The sequence below is a fragment of the Canis lupus genome, chromosome 9 (assembly GCF_003254725.2).
Source record: "Canis lupus dingo isolate Sandy chromosome 9, ASM325472v2, whole genome shotgun sequence".
In the NCBI taxonomy this organism is placed as follows: domain Eukaryota; kingdom Metazoa; phylum Chordata; class Mammalia; order Carnivora; family Canidae; genus Canis; species Canis lupus.
In genome coordinates this window covers 11,457,528-11,480,291 of record NC_064251.1, presented here as the reverse complement: position 1 = coordinate 11,480,291, position 22,764 = coordinate 11,457,528, and the positions used below count along the sequence as shown (strand labels likewise).

General features: G+C 52.3%; 2 protein-coding genes across 12 annotated transcripts in view; one reads left to right on the top strand and one right to left on the bottom strand.

Moving 5' to 3' along the window:
- ARSG (arylsulfatase G) overlaps positions 1-15,671 on the top strand; it is a 107,597-nt gene extending 91,926 nt beyond the window's left edge. For 4 of the 10 annotated variants that reach the window (XM_035721166.2, XM_035721167.2, XM_049113959.1 and 1 more), the window contains exons 10-14: positions 6,821-6,941; positions 10,358-10,428; positions 10,535-10,556; positions 11,434-11,524; positions 14,667-15,671. In XM_035721166.2, coding sequence (XP_035577059.1) covers positions 6,821-6,941; positions 10,358-10,428; positions 10,535-10,556; positions 11,434-11,524; positions 14,667-14,971 — 610 coding nt within the window. In that variant the 3' untranslated portion in view covers positions 14,972-15,671. Of the gene's footprint in view, positions 1-6,820; positions 6,942-7,239; positions 9,237-10,124; positions 10,221-10,357; positions 10,557-11,158; positions 11,175-11,433; positions 11,525-14,666 lie in introns of those variants that run through there. The other 6 variants (XM_025436770.3, XM_049113960.1, XR_007412845.1 and 3 more) reach the window with 5 other exon arrangements.
- A 2-nt stretch (positions 15,672-15,673) lies between these two features.
- Positions 15,674-22,764, bottom strand: part of WIPI1 (WD repeat domain, phosphoinositide interacting 1) — a 32,495-nt gene continuing 25,404 nt past the window's right edge. Inside the window, exons 9-13 of one of the 2 annotated variants that reach the window (XR_003131869.3) lie at positions 21,366-21,530; positions 20,489-20,596; positions 19,686-19,804; positions 18,786-19,205; positions 15,674-16,195 (exon numbers count right to left, since the gene is read on the bottom strand). Coding sequence is in view for 1 of the 2 variants with exons in the window: in XM_025436777.3 (XP_025292562.1) it covers positions 16,148-16,195; positions 19,105-19,205; positions 19,686-19,804; positions 20,489-20,596; positions 21,366-21,530 (541 nt within the window). In the remaining variant the exon portion in view is untranslated. The remainder of the gene's footprint in view (positions 16,196-18,785; positions 19,206-19,685; positions 19,805-20,488; positions 20,597-21,365; positions 21,531-22,764) is intronic. The other variant, XM_025436777.3, reaches the window with a different exon arrangement.

The window sequence follows — 22,764 nt, the reverse complement described above, 5'->3', positions numbered from 1 at the left end:
CACCTGCCCTGGCCAGGTGTTCCCAGGTACCTGTGCTACTTACAGCAAGAGTGGCTCTTTCCCAGCCATCCTCTGGGGGTCATGTTGGAGTGAAGAGGGGCCTGGGTGGGTTTCATGGCCTCGACGTGGAGACAGGACGGTGTCTGCTGACGCTGCGGTGGCAGAGAAGTTAGCAGCAGCATCTCCCTTTTTGGTCTGGGCTCAGCTGACGGGAGAGAATAGACCATTGAAGCCATAATTATTCCATCCTCGGGGGTGAGGGCAGGTGGCCTCAGGATGCCTGTGTGAAGCCAGCTTATCATCAGCAATCACATGGGCCCAATAAAGGAATCTAGGTGTCCCCCTGCCCTGGAGGGGAGGGAGAGGAGGTGGCCCCAATGGGCTGACCAGGAAAGAATGAACCCTAGGTGAGGACATGCCTACCTGTGGCCTTGAAGCCTCCCTTTCAGTGAGGTGAGCTGATGGGCTGCTCCCTTTACTAGAAGGATGACTCTAAAATGTGATAATATCCCACCCCCCGACTCTTATCTTGTTATCTTAAGGCAGATCCAGGAGGCTGTCTCCTCGGCACAGCACGTGGTGTGGTGTGCCATTCTCAGGGCACTTGCATGCAGCTCTCTGTATGACCCAGTCTTACGATGGGAACTTGTCACTCACTCCGTTGGGGACTTCCTCTCTGTGGTTCTGCTCTTGTACTCACTGACAAGGGGGACTGGGTGCTACTCTTGTGCTCAGAGCTTTTGGGCTGGTTAGAGACGAATGTGTTAGTTCCACAGGCTCTCTCATCAGCCGAATGAGTTGTAGCCTAAAGAACCCAGCCTCGGGATCCCTGGGTGGTGCAGCGGTTTAGCGCCTGCCTTTGGCCCAGGGCGCGATCCTGGAGACCCGGGATCGAATCCCACATCGGGCTCCCGGTGCATGGAGCCTGCTTCTCCCTCTGCCTTTGTCTCTGGCGCTCTCTCTCTCTCTGTCTCTCAGTCTTTCATGAATAAATAAATAAATAAAAAAAATCTTAAAAAAAAAAACAAAAAAAACCCAGCCTCACAGAGGAAAACAAGCCTCCTGGGCTCCTTCCAGCATCCCCAGACCTGGTGGGGAGCAGGGAGGAAGGCTGGAGCCCAGGCGAAGGTAAACAGCTCTGATGGCCAGAGGGGGGTGGGTAGGCACTGTCCCTGGCAGCCCGGGGTGGGGGTGGGGGTACCGGGGCAGGCCCCAGGGCTCGGCTCAGCCCTGCCCAATACAGTCAGGAGGGGGCAGCGTGTTGTCAGGGGGGTGCCAGCAGGTGTGACAACAACAGCGTGGGCTGGAGTCCGTGATGTCAGGCTGGCCGGGAAGAGGGCCAGATGGGCTGCTTTTTATGGGGCTGACTTGGTGCAGTCGGGCCAAGTGTTCACAGGCTGGGCCGCACATGCACAAATAACTGGGCAATCTCTCAAGTTCCAGCCCCAAAAACCGAGCGCGTGCTTCTCATCTGAGAAGGCTGTTTGCACCCACAGTCGGCCGTCGCAGCAGCAGTGCAATAACATTGCTCCATTAATGATTTAAGGCCTCTGAGGGGGCACCTATCTTAGGGGATATAGCCGGGTGGCTGAAAAAAGGTGAGTCTTGGTACAAGATAACGTCTGCTTGAGGGCCCCTGGAGTTTCGCCAGGACAATACCAATGTCACCCCATCAGCTCCCCGTAACATGTTTTTGTTTGTTTGTTTGTTTGTTTGTTTGTTTGTTTTTGGTGCGAAAGTAGACTCAACTGTAGCAGGAAAGTTTGTGTCCATAGAATTCACCTCCTAGCTGTTGCCCCACATGAATCGATCCACGTATAGCAAGCTGGGGTGGAGTGTCCTTACTGCCAGGACAGGCCACTGTGTCTCTGCTGCTCTTTTCCGTGACTCCTGCAGGCTCAGCTCTAAGGAGGATAGCCTCATGGTCCGTTTTTAATAAACCGAGGAGACTGCTTCATGTCCTTGGGAGCCCAGCCAGGCTCTCCCACCCAGGGTGCTTATCACCTTTGCCAGCACTTTATTCCTCGGATGGATATAGATCTTCTTCTAGAACAGAGATAACTCCCCTGAACCATTCAGAGCTAAGCCCTTACACCTCAATTCTGGTGGCCCTGAGAAGTCACGGGAAGAGAGTAGACAGCTTGATATAGATACTCACGTGAATACACAAACGTAACAAGTGTGTTGGGGGGAGGGGGATAGCAAGGGAAGAGGGATCCACACTGACTCCATTGGTTCCCTTTTAGAGATGCTCACTGTTAACGAAAGTTCCACCGCACACCCATGTCATGTAGTGAGGTCAAAGAAAGGCCTCACCGTCTCCTGGCCCCCAAGCCCAGTGACACAATCACAGAGTGAGGGAAATCTATTCATTCATTCACCAAATTTTTTTTAATTTTTATTTATTTATGATAGTCACACAGAGAGAGAGAGAGAGAGAGAGAGAGAGGCAGAGACACAGGCAGAGGGAGAAGCAGGCTCCATGCACCAGGAGCCCGACGTGGGACTCGATCCCAGGTCTCCAGGATCGCACCCTGGGCCAAAGGCAGGCGCCAAACTGCTGCGCCACCCAGGGATCCCCATTCACCAAATTTTTATTGTTGTGTCCAGCTGTGGGGCAGGCATTGCTCTGGGGACCGGGGATGGAGTAGTGAGCAGATGGGACAAAGTTCCTGACAAAGGTGAGGAGCTAACCTGCCCCCAGGAGAGCAGGGCTTTGGTTTCACATGTCAAAAGGGGCCGGTGGTTTGAACCTCCGACTCTAATGCGGGACAGCTCAGCCTTGGCACTGTTGACCTTTTGGGCAGGCGCATCCTGTTTGGAGGCCTCTGCTGCGCACACACCGTAGGATGTTGAGTAGCCTCTACCCACTTGTTGCCAATGGCAACCCCCCACCCCCACCCAAGTCGTGACAACCAGTGTCTCCAGGCAGCACCAGATGTGCCCTGGGAGGGCAGACTCGTGCTGGTGGAGAACCATAGTCTGTGATCTCTCATCGCCATATGCAAAGAGGTAAAGATTGTGCCCTGCGTCTCGGAGCCGGGAGACTGCCATCTGTGTTCAGAACAGAGAATCCCAGATTCCGGGGACAAATACAAGGTGACCGGATCTCTAAAGGTTCCGCTTAGCCAGGAGAGCACACAGTCCCCTGGGCCGCCTCGTGGCTGTCTCCGGATACCTGCAGTGCTGTCAGTTGTGTGGAAGGGTGACTCGCCTGCCTCTGTACTGTCCCCAGGCCCAGGCCCAGAAGTCCATGTTCACATCAGTGTCCTGTGGTTTAGGTGTCACCACGAGAGCAAGGTCTAGCCACATATCTCCTTTCAGGGTCCCCCACTCTTTCCTGTGGACAGTGGGCAGGGGAGCGGGAGATGGGGAGGGGTCTCACACCCACCCCTGCTCCTAGCTGTGCTCTACTACGTAACCTGTGTGTGTGCTCTGTGCTGGGGGGGTGGTGGGTCCTGACACTCTGGGACCCCCATGTTCCCTGGAAACAGTGCAGTGGGGGTTCTGCTGGGCTCTAAGAGGGACCCGAGGTGGGGGTCTGGGGGCAGCTGCAGCCTCTCAACTGCTCGCAGAGGGGCTTAGGCCAGGAAGGGGTGCATACCTGCTTTTCCCAGGGCTCGCGAGAGGGAAATCCGACAGGAAGAGACTAACAACTAAATGGGGAGCTGCTCCCACGTCCTAGGGACAGTTCTCACTGTCCTGCGACCTGGAGGAAGTTCTGTTGTCTCCTCCCTCTGTGTTCAGGCCCACGCACCCTCAATCCTTCCCCTGGCAACCCCCTTGTCCTTCCCACTTCCCGTCTTCAGATCACACCGCCTTTTCCCAGATATAACCTCCCCAGCTTCTAGGAAACACCTCCCTTCCCAGCCCTTCCCTCTGCCCTGGGATGCTCTCCCCCTAGGACAGCCCAGCACGGCCCGTCCCCAGTTCCCATCCACACATGGCCTCTGCTGCTGGTCAGCCCCAGCGAGCTCCTGGCGGGACCCTCGGACCCTCCGGCATCCTCCTCCTGGTCGGTCGCCCGCTCTCTACGCCCAGGTTCCTATGGCAACACCTTGGATAGGAACACAAACATGCACACTTCCTCCGAACAACTTTCAGTGCCCTGGGCTGGCGGAAGCCATATGAAGAAAGAAAGAAACGCTTTCATATGGGCAGCGGAACCTGCAAAGGCGGCCCCCTGCCCACTCTGATGGCAGCATTTTGTGTCACTGTGCAGAGAAACCTCAGGCCCAGGGGGGTTTCATCCCTCCAGAAGCCAGGGCTGACTTGTCCCTTAGGCTGGGGAGGGTCAGAGCCAGGCCCATGAAATTTTTAGGGATACAGATTTTTAATTTCTTCTAAAATCAGAAGGAGAAAAAAAACCCCAACTTTTATGTTGGAAAAATGGTTTAATATCTACTATTTCTATGTGCGTCTTTCAGTCAACACAGTTGTGAAATATGATTTTACATATTTTGTATGGAAGCAGCAGCCCACAAAGATCCCACGAAAGTCAGAATGTGGCCCTGCCCAAAGCCTCCATCCCAAGTGGCATTAGCCACAGAAACTTGAAAATGTAGGTTCTAGGTTTTTTGTGTCTCTTTCTCGAAGCTTTCGATGACTCCCAGGACCAGTTTCTTGGGTGAGTTTTGAGGTTTGGAGCAGCTGGGCTCCCTTCGGTGGCTTCTGTAGGACACTGGTTTCCTCTAAACTCACACCTAGGCTGGGGGCCCAGCTCTGGGATGGGGGCGCCCACCTCCGGGCTGGCACTGGGACTGTAGTATGCCCAGGAGGCCCTCCCTCTTCCAAGGCTAACCTCGGGGGCTTGGCTTCCTCCGAGACAGAAGGAAAGCCTTGGTGGTAGCTTGGGCTTGGTGATCAATGCTGGACTGGCGAGTCCGGTCGTCGGAGATGTTTGAAGACTCTCGTGGGCCGAGGTTTTCTTTGTCCTCTGGGAGGACGAGGTACCTCTCAGGATCCTGAGCAGTTCTGAGATGCTAGGGTCCCACAAACAGTAGACTTCGGGCTTTATTCCATTAGGATGTGAAACCTCATGACACTGGGGGAGAAAAATATAAGATAGAAAAAGAAAGTATGCCGTACATTCCGATCTAACACAGATCCTGTTTTTCGTGCTCGCTGTTGTGACCCCTCTGTGGCACCAGCCTCTCTTAGGGGTGCTATCTAGAGAAAGCTAGAGCCAAGGGGCCCCAGCCGTGTGGCCTTCTCGGACTGTGCTGCAGTGCTCGGTGCTGCCCAGTTTTTCCCAGGATCCTTGGACCCTGGACGGGTTTCTGGACTGTGCCGGATTCCATTAGTGCTTACTCTGCACTCCTTGACTTTGCCCGTGTGAGATGCCAGCTCCTGGAACACGTATCTCGAGAGATAAGCCACCAGCTGTGTGGACTGTGAAAGTTGAAGGCAACCCAGAAACAGTCTGTGCCATGGTCCAGGGAGAGGTTCTGTCCAGGGCTGTAGGCAGAGCCACATGGTGGGTAGAAGCTCAGTCCTTTCCCCAGCCCCTCTTGCTGGGCAGAGAACCCCTCCCCGAACTTCAGGGTGGTGGCAGTGGGAGGTGCAGCCCCTGAGGCCTCCCTAAAAGTGTGCCCGAAGTGTGGCACTGTGCCCAGCCTCAGGCCAACGGGGCCTCTCTCCCGGGGGAGTGCCCCTCGCCCTGGCCCTGCGTTCCTGACTGCATCACATCCCACTGACTCAGTTGGCCTGGCCCATGGATATAAACAGCTTTGTTGAAAGGACAGTCCATTTGTTTATGCTGGAGAGTTTTTTTTTCCTGACAAAGCACAGCAGGCTGGCAGGAGATGTGCCCTAGAAGAGAGTAAAATTGTACCACATGACTTCAAAAAAATCACATTAACAAAATTCACCAAGATGGTAACAGTGGCTACCTTCGGGTAATGCACCCATCGTGCATTGTTCTCTCTTTTATATTTCTGGATGTTCTTTTTTTTTTTTTTTTTCACATAAACATTTACTATTTTGTAATGAGGAAAAAGTAAGTGAAATAAAGGGGTGGAATGTGTCACATACTATGGCATTTTAAACAAAGACTAAATATTTGTGATCCAAAGACCCGGGGAAGGAATAATGAAGTGTACGTTCTCCAGCAGGTACCTGTCACACAGTGTCCCCTCTCAGCCAGTGGCTGCGGCCTACCTGGTGACAGGTGGAACCCCTTTGTTCTTAGGTAGGTCCATAGGGGTGCTTTTGTGAATAATTATTTTTTTAAAAATATTTTATTTATTTGAGAGAGCAAGAGATGGAGAGCACAAGTGGGAGGAGGGGCAGAAAGAGAGGGAGAAGCAGACTCTGTGCTGAGCAGAGTGTCCAACACAGGGCTCGATCCCAGGACCCTGGGAGATGCTCAACCATTGGAACCACCCAGGCACCCCTCTTGTGAATAATCATAACACAAACACCCAATGAGCCCTTCCAGAGTGCCAGGTCTTCTTCTCTATGCCTTATCTGTGTGCCTCATCCACACAGTACTTTCTGAAGTGGGCACTATCCTCATGCCCATTTTAGAAAATAGAAAATGAAGGCATTAAGAAGCCAGATAGATACAACCCTGGGATTCGAGTCCAGTTAACTCTCAGCCACCGGGCCTGGGTGGGAAACCACTGTGCCATTCTGCTTCTTCCAGAAGAAGAAGAAATCCAGGTGGAACCCAAAGAAAGGACGGGCAGGCAGAGGAGGGGGCCATATGGGAGGATGTGGATGCTCAGTCTGGGCTTGTTTGGGTGGGCCTTGACCATAGCATGGCCAGGGAGAGAGTCTGGGAATAGCCAGGGTCAACACTGTCTTGTTCTTTCTGTAGTGTGCTGGACATCTTCCCCACCGTGGTAGCTCTGGCTGGGGCCAGCCTGCCCCAGGACCGACACTTTGACGGTTTGGATGCCTCCGAGGTGCTCTTTGGCTGGTCGCAGACTGGGCACAGGGTAAGTGAAGGGGGTGTGCGCCCTTCTCAGGCTCTTCAGGAGATTGGCCAGCTGCCTCTCATCCGGGGCTGCCTTTGTGCAGAGAGAACCATCCTTGGACGCTACATGGAGGTGGCTGCTCCAGACCTAGTTTGAGAAAGCCTGATAGATGGCTCCTTTGAGACGAACCTCTCTTTCTACCCCACCCCTTTCTCCTATGATCAATCCGGTTTGCCAATCCAGACTTAATTTAACGCCTTGGCTTAGAGCGGGTGTATGGGGATGCTTATTCCCCATAACATATGATTTGTTTTCACAGTTACTGAATGTTCTGAGACATCGTAGGCACCTGGCACATTTTTGTTGGATGAGATGGCTGAGTAGTGTGAGTGACTTGTGTATCGTGGGGCTCCCCGACTAGAATGGAACTTTCCCGAAAGCAGGGATCTCACTGAGAATTCCCTGTGCGCCTCACAGTGCCTGGCACCCACGGGCATGCAATCACTACGGATCTGACGAATAAATGAATGAACAGACACATGAATGAAACAGCTCTTGGACGACAGGGCCAACGAGGGCTTTATGCCTCTGACCTGCCCCCTGGCTCCTGGACGGCCCGACATGTGACTCCGCAGCCCCTGCACTGGCTTTGGGTTTCTGCTTCCCAGGGCCCCAGGGTCCCCTCCTCATGTGTGCTGAGGCACCCGGGGGCAGTGACAGCCCGGAAGCATCGGGCCCAGTGGCCTTTCCATGTCATTTCCGTGTGTTTTCCTTTCACCAAAAGGAAGAGGAAGTGGGAGGAGGGAACCCCAAACCCCTTTGTAGGGCCCGGTGAGAGCACATGGCTTCTCAGTTAGGGACCCACACATCAAAGGGTCTATTTGCGTCTCTACCGAGGGTCACATGGAAGTGACTCAAATGCTGCTCAGATGTGCGGCGGCGGTCACCCAAGCCGCCCCTGTGGCTGGGCCTACCCAGGGCAGGCGGCCCTCTGGCCTCAAGAGGGCCGCCCGTGCTTCTGTGAGCATTCGTGCAGTTTCTAGGGCTCATCAGACGTGCCTGAAATGCCCTCCGAGGAAGCACTACTTCTCCTGGCGTATGGAATCTTCTAGAACTGCAGACCCTTCCAGGCTGAGCTGTACTGCGGAGCAGCGGCGAGGCCGCAGGAAGATGGTTTCCGCCTCGGGGCTGGAGGTTGGCAGTGTGTGACCCTGGGGGGTTACGGAAGACGTCAGTGCAGAGGTGCTCCCGAGTGTTTATTAGCACAGCTACTAATAGAATAATTGGGGTCACCAGGAAGTGCTTCAAGGACTCTGGGCTCCTTGCCGTGGCCGGTCTCCTGTGGAAGCCAGTTCCTTCGCGCTCGCTTCCGCTCTCAGGCAGGAGAGCTCACTCTGGTCGCTGCTTTGCGTCGGGTCATCGAGGCCCGGGCTCGGGGCCTCACGGTTACTGGTGTGGTGCCCGGCGGTGGCTGGGTGGGGGCACCAGGCAGGAGGACGGGACCCAAGCCCCAGCACCGTTGGGGGTTCGCGTGGGGGACGCGGGGCGTGTGTGTGCAGCTGGAGTCCTGACCACACCCCAGGGCCTGGAAGGAAACAGCCTCCCCGACCGCCCGCCGGAAGCCACTGATGGTATCTTCAAGAGCAAAAGCCTGCGGGTGCTGGTACCTTCGGGCCACGCCCCGCTTCCCAGGACCCTAGATTCCCACAGAGTTTCGAGTTTGAGGGCAACACAGGTAGTTGTGGGCTCTGAGTCTGGTCTTTTCCGGCCACCTGCCGAACAGACTAGAATAAATTGTCTTGAGTTTGCAGAAGGGAGGCCAGGAGGTGAAGTGAGTGATCACACACACACACACACACACACACACACACACACACACCTATCCATGTACATACGGGATACGCACATACGTGTCCCCCCGCCCCCCCAGGGAGATTTTGAGAAACACAATTTACTTGTGTTCACCACCCTCGGCTGTGTCCTGGGCTTGGTTTAGAAAACAGTTCCAGTTTCAAGAGGCTCAAAGTAACTCCTAGATGATCATCTCAAAACAGGATGCAAATAGGCCTGAGCAATGGGGCTCTTCCTTATTTTGCAAATGAAGTCACCGCAAGTGGGAAGTGCTGAAGCCACCTAGGGCCACGCGCCCCCTGGCAGCCTCCCCAGGCCCTAGGTGCAGGCGTTTAAAGGCCAGTTGTGGGCTGTCGGGTTTCCTGCAGAGCGGCCTTCTCGACCTTCTTCTCATTGTCCCCTTGGAGGTCTCTGGGGAAGTCGGGTGGTATTTAAAACCCGCAGCAGCTGCCACCAGGCTGCATGGTGGGTCTTGCACCTGGGTCTGTGTCTGGGCACCGAGGGCAACCGCGAGGAGGGGGGTGGAGGGGAGACGGGTAGGAGAGGGTGCCTCCAATATCCCACTGGGGGCTTGCCTGACTCTCGAAGGCAAGCTGGAGGTTGTCACGTTGCCGTTGGTCAAGTCACACGGCAGCTCCTGGTGGCCACCAGCAAGTCCAAATTTTGTTGGCAAAGGGAAGGCTTCTTTCATGGCTCTGCACCAGCCAGTCCAAACCGGCCTGGGGCTGCTGTGGGTCCTAAGACACGTGGCTCCTCCCTGGAAGCTATACATTGAGGGGACAGGAGCTGGGTTGCAGGCTCTGGAACTCCCATCACTTCTCTTAGGGAGGCCCCTAGTGGTGAGAGGCGCCATCCCCAGTGGCCCACCACTTTTGGAGACAGAGCTTTGCAGCCCCACCTGAGGGGACTGGGGGAGCCCTCCTTGTGTGAGTGTGTGTGTATGTGCGCGTGCACACACACCACATATGCACCAGCCCCCAGGGCCTAAGGAGATGCTCCCCTGCTTAAAACGACAAAACCAAATGAAACAAAGCAAAAGCAGGTAAGAAAGGCAACCAGGAACGTGCACCTGCTTTGCAGAAGACACAGTCATCTTTGAAATTCGGACGGGGTGTCCTCCCTGCCCTCCCCCGAGGACCTAGGACCTGTCTTGGGCTGTGGTTCATGTGCACATTTGCCAGCCCTCTTCCTCTGTGGATGGGGAACCCCAGCGCCCTGGCCAGTGTGCCCCCGAGGAAAGCAAAACCCATCCCTGTTTCGGGGAGTGAGCCATCCTTAAGTTTTGCTTCCTCTTCCTCTTGGATTTTGGAAGTTGCCTCTGGTAACGCTGCATAAATATCCTGGACGTGGCAGGAAACTGATGGAGTTTCTGAGGCTCAAACGATGCCCACGGCTTGACCTGGCGGCGGACCGCGACTCCCACCTCCTGGATGTCTGAGTGCGTCTTAGGTCGGTTGACAAGAGTCCCCCACTTCCTGCCCTCTCCAGAAGGAAACCAAGCGGCCTCCTGCGGTGACGGGCTTGGCTTCCTGCAGGGCTGGCAGGAGAGTGGGTTTTGAGTTACGACTTCTTTTCCTGTTTGGAAGGAGCCTGCTGTCATCACGCTGGCCGGGGACCTTGCGGCGACTGTCACGAGAGCCCAGCACGGAAGCTGCAGGTGTGGGAGGAGCCCCGCCCTCGGCGGCATCCTCTCAGAGCCCGGGAACTTGGAGGGACAGCTGTTTACTGCTCCAACAGATGTTTCTCATTTTTTTTTTTTTTAGCCCCATGGAAACTTTGAATCACGTAAGCGCCTTTCCAGTGATATATATCGGTCATGATTCATACCAGGGCGGTCTCACGCTTCCAGCCCAAACCCACCAACCGACCAAGGACACTGGTCATTTATTTTCTACCAAATCCTGCCCTTGGCAAGCCTGAATTAGGTGTTTCCGCTTTGTAGGGTGATCCTTTCATCTCTGGCCCGATGAGGGAGGATTTCCTCAGTCCGAGTGGGGTAGGGTTGAGTCAAAGGTGAGGCTGTGCATGTTAGGCCGCGCCCGGTTCCGAGACATCACGCCGAGCCGTCCTCTCGAGCATGCCTTCTTAGGCCACCCTTGCTCGAGGGAGAGCGAGAAAATCACCTGGATGCCGAAGTCGGTTCTCCAAAGAGATCCGAGGAACACCTGCGTCCGAATCCCTGGGAAGGTCTGGAAGGCATGCAGGTTCCCAGGCCCTATCTTGAGCCTGAGGGCTGGGGCCTGGGCCCGTGTGTGACCAGCACAGTCATCTCTCACCCCATCCCCCTGGCACTTAGGACAGCCCCGCAGCTGGTTTAAAGAGCAGGTGCTGTGCCGTCTTGGAACTCTCCAACGTTGAACAAGCTTTCTCTCACTTTGATTTTGCAGTGGACCCTGCACATGCTGTAGCTGGTACTGGGCCTGCGAATCTGACCAGAGAGGGGGCCAATCTAAGTAACTGGCCAAATAGCTATTTCATGGAGGCATCCACTCCCCGGGGTGGGGTTGGCCAGTGTGGACCACAGGCCCCAGTCGGTCAGCATTTGGGACCAGGGTAGGGTGGGGTGGGGGTGCTGGGCCGGGCCCCATGACAGAGAAAGAAATGCTTTCCAGGGAGTCCCCGGGAGCCTGGCTGGTTAGGAAGCTCTGCTGCTCTTTCTCAGGTGCTGTTTCACCCCAACAGCGGGGCTGCTGGAGAGTTCGGAGCCCTTCAGACGGTCCGCCTGGGGTCTTACAAGGTCTTCTACGTCAGCGGTGAGTCGGGTGTGCTCAGTGCACCATCCTCCCTCAGGCCTCTGGCAGTGAGTGTGGGCTGCCCTCCTTCAGGGGCGCTCCCGGCACCCAGGGGCCCCCCAGCACAGGCCCTCGGCCCCCACAGATAGGAAAACAAAGTCTGTCTACCGTTCGCCGAAATTTCCAGCAAGCTCCGAGCTAGTCAGCACACTTGACACAGCCCTTTCCCCACCAAGAACCGTTTCGTTCCATTGTTGTGCTTTAAATGCCAGTTTGGCCGAACATGAAATGGGAGCTTAGAGATATTTTAAAGTGTAATTTACTTGACAATAGACTGTTTCAGAAAATAGACTCTAGGGGTTGAGTTAGCAAACCAGCAGAAGGCTCTGCTTCTTGGTTCATTCGCTGACCGTCTTCAATGTATATTTTAGAAATGTGATACTGGGTCAGGATGGTTCTCAAAACCTTCCAGTGGCTTCTTGCTGCCCACTGAATTCAGGCTCCTTCCATCCTGGGTCCCTCCACTTTTCCAGGGTCAGTTCTCCAAGGACAATGGCCTTCTTCCTTGGCCTTGTATCGAAATCTCTCTCCACTGCGAGGCCCTCCCATCAAATTCTAGTACCTTGGTCATAAAATCCAATCTCATCTTGCCAGCTGCGTATGATTTGGAAAAACTCTGATAAGGATCACATTCTGCTATATACGCCAGTTATTTGGGTACATGTTTGTTTTTTGGGAGGGGTCCTGGGGGGTACACATTTTATTTCCACTACTAGTTTTGAGCTTTAAATTTTTTTTTAATGTAAGAGAGAGAGAGCATATGAGAGAGAGAGACAGAGAGAGCGCACAAGCAACGGGGAGGGTAGAGGGAGAAGCAGGTTCCCAGCTCAGTAGGGAGCCGCATGCAGGGCCAGGACCCGGAGATCATGACCTGAGCTGAGACGCTTAACTGACTAAGCCACCCAGGCGCCCCTAGTTTTGAGCTTTGTAAGGTATTTCGTTTTTGTGGTCTCTAAGTGCTGAGCACAGCATCTTGTACCTCGTAGGGACCCTAACGTCTTTCTTTTAGTGAATGAAAAACAAAAACAAAACAAAATCCGGGACCTGGTGCAGATTCCAATTTGATTCAATTATTTAACATCAGGGTGTTCCAAAGAATTATATAATAAAGAACGGAAATGATTATCCCTGACTGTAAATCCGTGATCCTGGAGAAAACATGGCATAAACACAAAACAAGTTCTTTGAGTTTGTAACTTGAGGGATATTAAAAAAGCCACAAGAATCGTTGATCCTCCAAAACCTACAAGGCAAACCAGTCAGATATTTGTTATGCTTTCAGATGGAAAGTTTCCAGATTACAGTCCTTACATTACATTATCTCAGAGGTATGGCTTCTCCAGGCTGAGTTAATTTCAGAAGTCACGGCCCTGCCAGAAAGCCCTTGGCACCACGGTGTTGGAATCCTGAATGTTGCTATGAAGTAATCGGACTGTTTAGAACGATCACAATTGGACAGGAATTATGATACCCAGGGGAGGGGAGGTCTGTTCTGAGGAGTCACCAAGGTCCCAGGAGTGTTAGCATGAGGATGCGGAGGGCAGACCTCTCAACAGCTGGAAGTGTGTGTGTGTGTGTGTGTGTGTGTGTGTGTGTGTGTCTTGAGCCGAGGGTGGGGCGTGTGACACACATGTTCTGACCCCTCCCTTCCCCTTCTCATTGAGAATCTGCATCCCTGTTTCTTAAAACTGCTTTCGGATAAACTACATGTGTTGACATCTACTACATTAGGTTAGAGAACGGTGCGGAGGGACTTTATGGATGGATTTTCAGGTTGCTCCTCTCTGGCTCCCTCCTCCTTCCTGGGATTTCACCCATCAGTTCTCTTCCCTTGTGGCAGCCCTGAGCCCTGGCCCCTGACACCTCAAGCTAAAGAGATGACAGCTTTCTCCCTGGGCTCTTACTGCTCCAAGCTGCACAGACTGAGGGGGGTCCTGTTGCGGGGGGAGGGGGCCGCACAAACTCCTAAATGCAGACTCAACCCAAGGAGACCTCTGTCTTTCATTGATCAAATTCTTTCCGGTCTTTGCCTGCCTTGGTAACTTCCTGGTGCCTTCAGGGTTTCTTTTCCCCCCTAAATATGTCTAGAATTCCAAATTGTTCTCAATAGGAGGGCTGGTCCTATGCAAGCTACCCCCCGTGGTTCTCAAAGTGGAAGTCTTAAATTTTTCCAAGAGGAGTCCAGCCCTTGCTCCACTGATCGCAAACCTCATTCGCTGCCCTTTACTGGCAACGAAGGAGAGCTTAATCTGGACTCCAAACTTGGGGCAAAGACAGTGACTCTGAACGACCCGAATGTCAACCACAGCAGGAAAACCATTAAGGAGGGCTGCCTAAAAAGCTGTGTGGTTTGCCCATTCTTCTTGGGGAAGCCAAGAGTTTCTCTCACATATATCAGTGCCAGGAAGAGCTGGGCTTCCCCTGAGCCGCTGAGAAGTTTCTACCCTGTTGTTTGGCTGCTAGGAAGCTCGGATGCAAAATAGGCATTTGGGATTTACTGTATGTCTGATGGCTGTCCCTTGCCTTGATTGCTTTCATTTATTCAATCATATTAACTCCTGTCCAATACCTTAACTACTTTTGTATGGAAAAGGCAAAAAAAAAAAAAAAAAAAAAAAAAAGTCACCCGAATCACTAACCGCTGCTGCCAGTACTCCATTTTTGTTACTCTTTGGAGGCTGCCTTCATGGCCAGATTCGAATTCATGTAAGAATCTCAATTGCAACCCAAAGTGAAATTACTCACCTCGCCTTCCTGCCCAGTCCACCAAACTGAGTATCATGGTGTTCAAGAAATCAGTGTTTGGAAAAAGAAAAAAATCAAATTTCCTCACAAAGGGTAGAGATGAGAGAGAACTGGTTGACTGTCGAGTCATATTGGCTCTGAAGGCAAGTCCCGGAGAAGTTCCAGATCACTCTGGGCAAGAGGAGCATCACTGGTCTGAGCACCAAAAATCTCAAGGTGACTTGACAGGCAGAATGGTCACTTGAATATTCAAGTCCTGGGATGTTTGGATTAATGTAAAATCAATCCGAATTCTCCTCTTTCCACCATAGGGCCAAAGCTGGGTCTGACGAGTTATTTGCTGTCACCTCCTCTCTAGGCGGAGCCAAAGCCTGTGATGGGGACGTCGGACGGGAGCAGCATCATGACCCTCCCCTTATTTTTAACCTGGAAGATGATGTTGCAGAAGCTGTGCCTCTAGATAGAGGTAGCGCCGAATACCAGGACGTCCTGCCCAAGGTCAGAGAGATTCTTGCAGATGTTCTTCTAGACATTGCTGGGGACAACACCTCCAGAGCGGATTACACTCGCCATCCTTCGGTGACCCCCTGCTGCAATCCCCACCACGTCGCCTGCCGTTGCCAAGCCACCGGATGGACCGATTTCCCCACAGGCAGATGTTAGGAAGCGAGACAGGGCAAGTTCACACTCCAGCTCCGGATGCTGTAAAACTAAGTCTCAGAATTTTGTTCTGAAGCTCGAGCTTTGCATTCCCCCCTCCCCGCTTGAGAGAACAGCTGGGTGGGCCTAGAGCAGAAAGCACCCAGACTTTGCCGTTAGATCTGGATCAAAGCCCAGCTTTTGAATGTGGGCATTTAGCCTAGCTTGCAAGCTGATTTTGAGGACGAAAGATGATGATACATGGAAATGCCTGCCACGTCACATGACACAGAACAGGCACTTAATACATCTTAGTTTTTCTCTGTACCCAGTTTCGCTGGTCCTATTAGCATAGATTCATCCCAACTGGGATCTAGGGCAGTGCTTCTCCATCTCTGATCTGCATACGTATCACCTGGGATCTCATGGAAGTGCAGATTCTGACCCAGTAGGTCTGGGGTGGGGCCTGAGATGCTCCATTTCTGGGCGGCTCCTGGGGGAGGTGGGGGTTACCCTGAGTAGCACCAAATGCAGGCTAGGACAAAGTTAGATGTTTCCGGGTCTCATTGCTCAAGAGGTCTCATCGCTCAGGAGCCCACAGATTAATCCCCAGCCCTACCCGCCTCCTCCTTCCCTTTAAAGATCAAACGACTGTATCCTAAAGATTTTAGGCATCTTCCTGCTTCCTAAAACCAAGAAGAAATAAAAAATTTAAAACCTCAAAGATGCATTGCCATGATTTTATTATTAGTGTCCTGAATGGGACTCAAAGGTAATAAATGATTTATCCCAATCACTGCAAAAATACTTTGCGTGGCTGAAAACAGTCTCTCGCTATACGTACGTAATATACAAGAAATACAATTCAAAGAGATTTTCCTATAAGTACATTTTTACACGGCATACATTTAAAAAGGATGCCCTTTATCGTATAAAGTTCCGGTTATAGACCAATATGGTTAGTTAGCATTGACACTATGGCTGTAACATATTTCGAGTAGCAGGATGTGTATATAAGGGTCTCCCGTACCCACTGGCAACGAGGGCAGAGGAGAGTTTGGAGAGCCGTGGACCATGTCTCGTGGCTTAAGCAGGCGGCACCTGGGATTCCTGCCCCCCCTTTCTGCACACACAATTTGTACTCCATTCTTCCACCTTCCTGATAGGGGGGGGTTTTCCTGATTTGAGGTGCGCTTCTCATCATGAATGCTTCGTTTTGCCCTTCTGACTTCCACGGCACAAGTTTATCTACCAAAATCAAAACAGAATGGCCTTACTCCTTCCAGGTAGAGGCTGTTAGGCAAGGCTGCATTATCAACAGATCTGTGCCCATGCGGGGTCAGCAGGGGGAGGCTGGCACAGTTTTTGCGTATGTCCATGGACTGACCCTCACTTGTGGCCACAGAAAGTCCACCCGTCTTGTGTAGGTGTAGACGAGTATGGCAGTTTCAGAAAATACTGACTATATATAAAATACGTGTGTATGTGTGTGTATTTATATGTATATGCATGTTTGTTTTTTTTTAAAGGCTCATCTTACTTGTAAACACAGACTGCTAAGTCACTATGAAAAAGTCAGTAAATACCCTTGGTCCCACTTCCCTTACTCTTGCTCATAGGAGTAAGACCACTGTCAGAGAATGTGTAGATTTGTAAAGGTTGGCGTGTTTTTACAACAAAAGCTGCTTCCTGAATACGGCACCTTTCTAAGGTACCAGAAATGATCAGTTCTCTTTTCTCATTGTGGATGGAGCAAAGGAAATCCCCAGGAGATAAGAGTGATCATATTCAGGAAAGTGTGAGTATATTACAAAAAAAAAAAAAAAAAAAAAAGACCCTACTCACAAGGACTTGTGTTCTGAAGGCAAAGGCCTGGGGAGCCCCTCATGAGATTAGGCAGGCAAGCCCGTGTTTTTAACCATGCTGACTCCAAGATCACAATTAAGGGATGTGGGTAGAGGTGTGAATTTTGGCCAAGTATGCGTAATAGGCATGCTGGCGCAGAATAATGGCAGGGAGGGGAGTGGTCCAGCATCTCCTCTCCTGTTGGACATCGTTGCCAAAAGGATGGGAGATGGTCCACGTCGAGAGGACATCCCAGTGGCACTCACGCCTCTGGTCTCCATGAAATGAGATGGAGAAGACTGTCTGCTATGACACTGGGAGGTTGTAGAAGCTCGATCCTGTCCTCCCTGTCTGCCTGGAGGCTGGACAGCAGGGCGTCTGGGATCTGTTGGCTTCCATGACCCCAACCGCTGGCTCTAGGGTCTAACAGGGGCCTCATTCAGTGATCAATGCTCTCGCTGGCAGGAAGCCTTCCTTGTGTCTAAAGAAAAATCCCAGAGGCAAGTTAAATTGACTTTCTCACATTTGGTCCTGAAGAGGGAGACAGGACAACCGGCTCCTACCCAGCTTCCTGGCAGTGTTTAGGTGAACAGGCCTCTCAACAAATTCTACCACTAGATCTTAAGCATCTCCATTGTTTTTTTTTAAACTCCAAACAAATGATCTACACAGTGTACCTATTATTTTATACAGGTTTTCCTTGGCAAGGGACCGCCTCCTGAAAGCCAGTATCTGATGTACCCCAATTTGTACAAAAGGTTTTAGGGTTTACTTTGATTACAGCTAAGAATCTAATTAATAATCTAATTGTCTTTTGGAGCAGTCACAGACTTTCGTCACAATCACTGAGATGGAACCTAGTGAGTGGCCAAAATCACTGAGATGGAACCTAGTGAGTGAAGGTTCCAAACCTGGGCAGAGTAGGACACGTATATCCCTGCTCTATCTACTCTGCTCTGGTTCCCAGAAGACACAACTTCAGGTAAGTGACCACCAACTTTTAGGGGGCCGGAAGAGCTCCCTTTATGGCTAGTCAGGGCATGAGAACCCAAAGGCAAAGGAGGCAGCAAGCCAATGGTTGTTTTTATATTTATAATTTGTATTTTTAAGAACCACTGCTCTCCAGCCCTAAAATATAAATTGTACTTATTGGCACTGCATCTGGCAGTCTGCCTCTTAAAAGCCAGAAACGTAAATCTCAAGCTGCAGTCTGTAGAGCCTTCATGGGCAATCACACACCCCACCCTCCCATATCATGCACAGAGGACTCTAGAACAGCCTTTAAAAAAAAATAAAAATAAAAATAAAAAAGCTGACTGGGCTTAACGGATTGTCCCAGGATTTATAGGAGAAAGAAACTAGACCTGCCTTCCATCCTTTTGCAAATGAGATTTCAACTGACATTATAAGATAACAGTCAGGAGAAAACATCATATACCAAGACCTAATGGGCTCTGAAGCAGGGCCCATTCTGGCTCCAGGAGGCTCACTCAGTTGACTCTCTAAGTCTTGGTCCAAACACAGCTTCCATGTCTCGATGATTTTAGGTTCACTCTCTGTGCCACTCTCTAACCGCAGCTCACGAGAGCGGTCTGGATGGTGCTCTAAATGGAAGCTTGAAGGATCAGAAAGATCTGCTAAGCTAAGCTAAGGCAGCCACCCAGGGAGAGAACCCTCTCCTCAGACGCGGATGCAGGGAGAAGCCAAGCCTTGCACCCACCCAGCCAACCCCGAGGGCTCTTGCTGCCAGAACAGCTGAAGCAAGATGCAAGGAAATGCCGGGGAGCTCTCCACCGAGGCTCCCGCCCTCCACCCGGCTGCTGGGAGCCTGGGGTCCGCCCCATTAGAGCCGCGCGAGGGTGAGGGTCTAGCTGGCTTACAGAGCGCAGCGGCCCACCCCGTTAGGTCGACGTCTTTAGCAAAAAGGCAGCATTCTGCAAGGACATCCTTAGGAGCCTCAGGCAAACGGGTTTATGCAGGCACGAATTCCTACCTTGTGAGCAGCACAGAGAGTGCTAAAGAAGCCAAGTTAAGGATTCCAGGCCTCTGGAGGTAGTGAGGCCGCCGAGACTCCCTGGGTTAGTATTCGGTTATTCTACGGCTGCCGGCTTTAGCCTGACACCTGATGGCTGGTCTGTCGGGCCCGAGGCACACAGCACAGCGCATCACCTAGGGCTTTCTGACTAGTGCAGAGGAGGTTAGTTGTTACAGGACTAGATAACAGGGCAAGTGACTTCGCCTCTTGCATGAGGAGAAGGCTTCCTTCTAAGCACACAGACTGAGCCACTCGGTTAGGGGTTCCTAATGCTCACAGGGGGGAATTCATTCTCATCATCAAGACACACTGGTCCCGTCGCAAACTCATGTTCAGGAATAATCTCTCCTCGGAGGGCTCCGCCGTCCTCAGAATAACCTGGAAGCCAAGAATGAGACGTTGAGAGAAGCCTGGCGGCCTGCTGTTCTTATGCTGTGACCCGGGGGCGGGACCTCCAGGGAGACCACAGAGGCTGCCTTTGCCTTCTAAACGGAGAGACTGAGCTTCAGAGGAGTCCAGAGCCCCACCGTGTGTGGCATCCAAGCCTCCGAACAGGCTGGTCTCACCCACGTGTCTACCCTAGACACCTCCGACTCGCTACTGGTTGGCAATTCTCAGAGAGGCCAAGGGTTGACACGACTTGTTGGGGGAGGCGATAATTTGGGGCTGTGCCTGCCGGGTTTGGGGACCCGACTTTTAAAGGCTGTTCTTGCGGTCGCGCCTGGGAGGAGATAAGTGGTTCGGGGAGAGCATTCCATCTACAGGTGACCGTGAAGACAGAGGAAGTGGTGTCAGAAACAGGTCCCCACGGTGCCCCACACCCCCCCCAGCCCCCACCAGGCCCCCACATCCACTCACCTGGCACCGTGGAGGCGGACCAGGTGCTTGGTCTGGCTACAGTTGCTGCGTAAGACTGAGGTAATGAAGGTCTGAGGTCATTTTCTTTATTTTCTTCTGTTGTTCCTGAGCTAAGCAAGCTAATTGCAGCAATTGTGGGGGAGGGGAGGAGAAAAAAAGAGATCACATATCCAGGATACCGTCACAAGGAAAAGCGCTGGGCAGCTCAGGCTTGCCTACTCAAGTTTAAAGTACGGACCTAGGAGTTCAAGCTGGGTCATGTGACCCCGCCAGTGGCCTTGCACAGCTGGGGTCCATCACGCAACTCCACAATGGACCCCTTTCTCTTCTATGCACTAAACGAAGACTGGCCCTTTGCTCTTCCTGGTATACCCTGGCAAGGACCCTAAGGCACGCTCACAAGGGGGGGTGATCTGTGGGCGAGGGGGCAGGGGCAGCTCACGGTGTTCTGGCACAGCAGGGAGAGGTCGCCTTGTTCTCGGTCATAGACATCAAGAGAACTTTTCAATTAAGTTTGGTCAGTATTTTTGAGCACCCAATGTACGAGGAGGAAAGGCCACAGGAAGACATTGTGTTTCTTCAATTGTGTGTTACTCCTCCTGGCACTTTTCCAGAAGTGCACAGCGTAGTGAGGGTGCCTGACATCGAGCCCAGCACAGAGCAGGTGCCTTTAGAGGTTTGCCACCGAGATGGCAGGCAAAGAGGACAGACAAGCAATGGCCCTAAAGCCTGTCGTTCTTGGCCAACTGACAACCTGACACAAGCGGCTCTTAAAAAGGCTTTTTGAAAACTAGTCTCTTCACCTGTGGGTCTTGATTAAGACACATTCTCCTCCGTCCTGAGGGTCCAAATTGTAGATGTAAAGGTGTCCATCGGATGATGCGACCAGCAGCCTTGGCAATTTCTGGATCCTAAGAGCCAAGGAAAACACATGCTGTGATTATGACAAAGACGAGCAATGGGCCAGCTTCAAATGACAAAGCCTCACCCACCCTGGCTGTCACAAGCTGCTTCTCCTGCCATCAGGAAACGTTTACCCGGTCTGCTGGCCCCGGATTCTGGGTTTCTGGCTATTTCTTTGCATTCTGACCTAGCGATCTACCTTGAGGATTATTTCTTGTCTTTGAAAATAATTGTGTGGGTGATACAAAACCATGCGTGTGCATGCTATTACTCTATGAAGAGCCACTGCCAGCAAAAACATCAGCTGACCTGAATGGGACACAGCCTCTGGCTTACGTGTGTTTCTGCCTTTAACAGTGACAGAAAGGACAAAATTAGCTTACCGCGTTGCTGGCCAGTTTTATCAGATTAAAAAAAAAAAGTTTACCTTCTTTAACTCTTTTCAATAAAATATCTGTCAGCCCCATAGGTGTCTGAAGCTGGATCATGGAACTAGAGCCTTTTTAGAGAGTTACATAAGAATGGGAATTGTTTTCAAGACAGCGTTATGACCAGAGAGCTGAGGCTCCCATGCCGACTTCCAGCTGTCCCCAGAGCACAAATGATGACTAGGAGGAAAGACAGCGGATGGACACAGCGGGCTTCGATTCTGCATGCCCTTCCTCCTGGCCATCTCGTCTTTCTTTTCCTCTTTGTACATGTTTGGGGGTTTTGCACTTTGGGCAAACAGCTCTGTGAGAGCTTATTCTTGTGGAGAGTGGGTGGTGCCATACGTACGTTGAGAGAGTGCAGATGTTCCTCTGACCCGAGAAGTTCAGACGTCCGGTGGCGAAGGCCCTGTCCTGGTTCATCATGTCTGACACCTGGGTGGGGAGGTAGTTGGAAGCAGCCATGAACATCTTTCCCATGTAGCCAGTCCAGGTCGAAGGCTCTTCTGGTCGGCTGGGGGAGCAAGGCACAGGTGGAGGTGAGCCGGCCCCGCAGGCCAGGGCATCGGGCCAACGGTCCACATGCCCAGGTGCAAGGAGCTGTGCTCACTGCAACAAAAAGGAACTGTGCCTTTAGCATAATGTTCTACCCCCCAGGAACAGCCCGGGATGTACTCTTCTGGCAACAGCAAAAGGACATTGAGTGCTCATTCGTCCTTCGGAAGGGCCATTGCAAAACTGTTAAGAGGTTCCCAAAGCTACCACTTCCCTACATTAAAGAAGTTGCATGTAATGATTAGTCTGATTTCCAGATTTTTAAGAAGGGGGCTAGGGTCGGGAGTGAGATGGGATCGATATCTGGACTCTGAAAAGGAAGCTCAAGCCTGTTCCGGGCTCGTGGAAGAACAGAGCGATCTCGGTGTCAAGGCCTCCCTAGCCAGACTGAGTGGGAAGCAAACCTCCGGGCAAGATGCTTTGGGTGGTGTGTGATTACAGCCCTGCAGCCACCCTGCTCCCCGGTGATTCACGACGGTACAGATAATTCACGGGGACCTGGTACGTCCCCTGCAGTCATCAAAGTTCATCCCAGGGCGGCTGCCAGACAAAGAGGGTGGTTGCTCTGTTGGTGAGAGGTGAGAATGGGCAGGAGCACACACCCTGCCTTCATGCTGTGCACTCCTGGGAGCACCTGCTGAGAGGCCACTTGTCCTCAGGGCCAGAGCCTGGTAGGGCACACGCGCTGCAGCCCAGAAGCCCTGGGGTTTACTTCTCACTCTGTTTCCCAACCAGCTGGGTGGTCTTTGGACAAACCAGGGAGGAAGGGGTTGTTCCTAGCTATCTGAGATCCCTGACGGAAACAGGAGAGCCTGGACGGGGAAATGAGTTCAAATGGCAACTTCCTGTCTGAAGCACCAATAGCAAACTCCGATGAAGACATGGGGTCACTTTGTCACAGCACCTTGGATTGAAGGTCATCCCAGCAGGCCAGCCACCCTCCTAAGCTCTGAACAGCTCCCCAAGAGATCCGGGCTTCTGTTTTACGAGCTGAGAAGTGATAGAAAAGTCCAGAGAACAGATAAAAGCCCTAGGGAGAACATGCAGGGTTAAAAGTCCAACACACACTGCGCTCTGCGATGCACATGACCAGGGGTGGACACTCGCGGGGTTGCTGGGACACAGGAGCAGGGAGGGGGCAGCCCCTGGGGTTTCCGACACCAGTGCTGGGGGCCGGAGGGGAGGGATGAGGT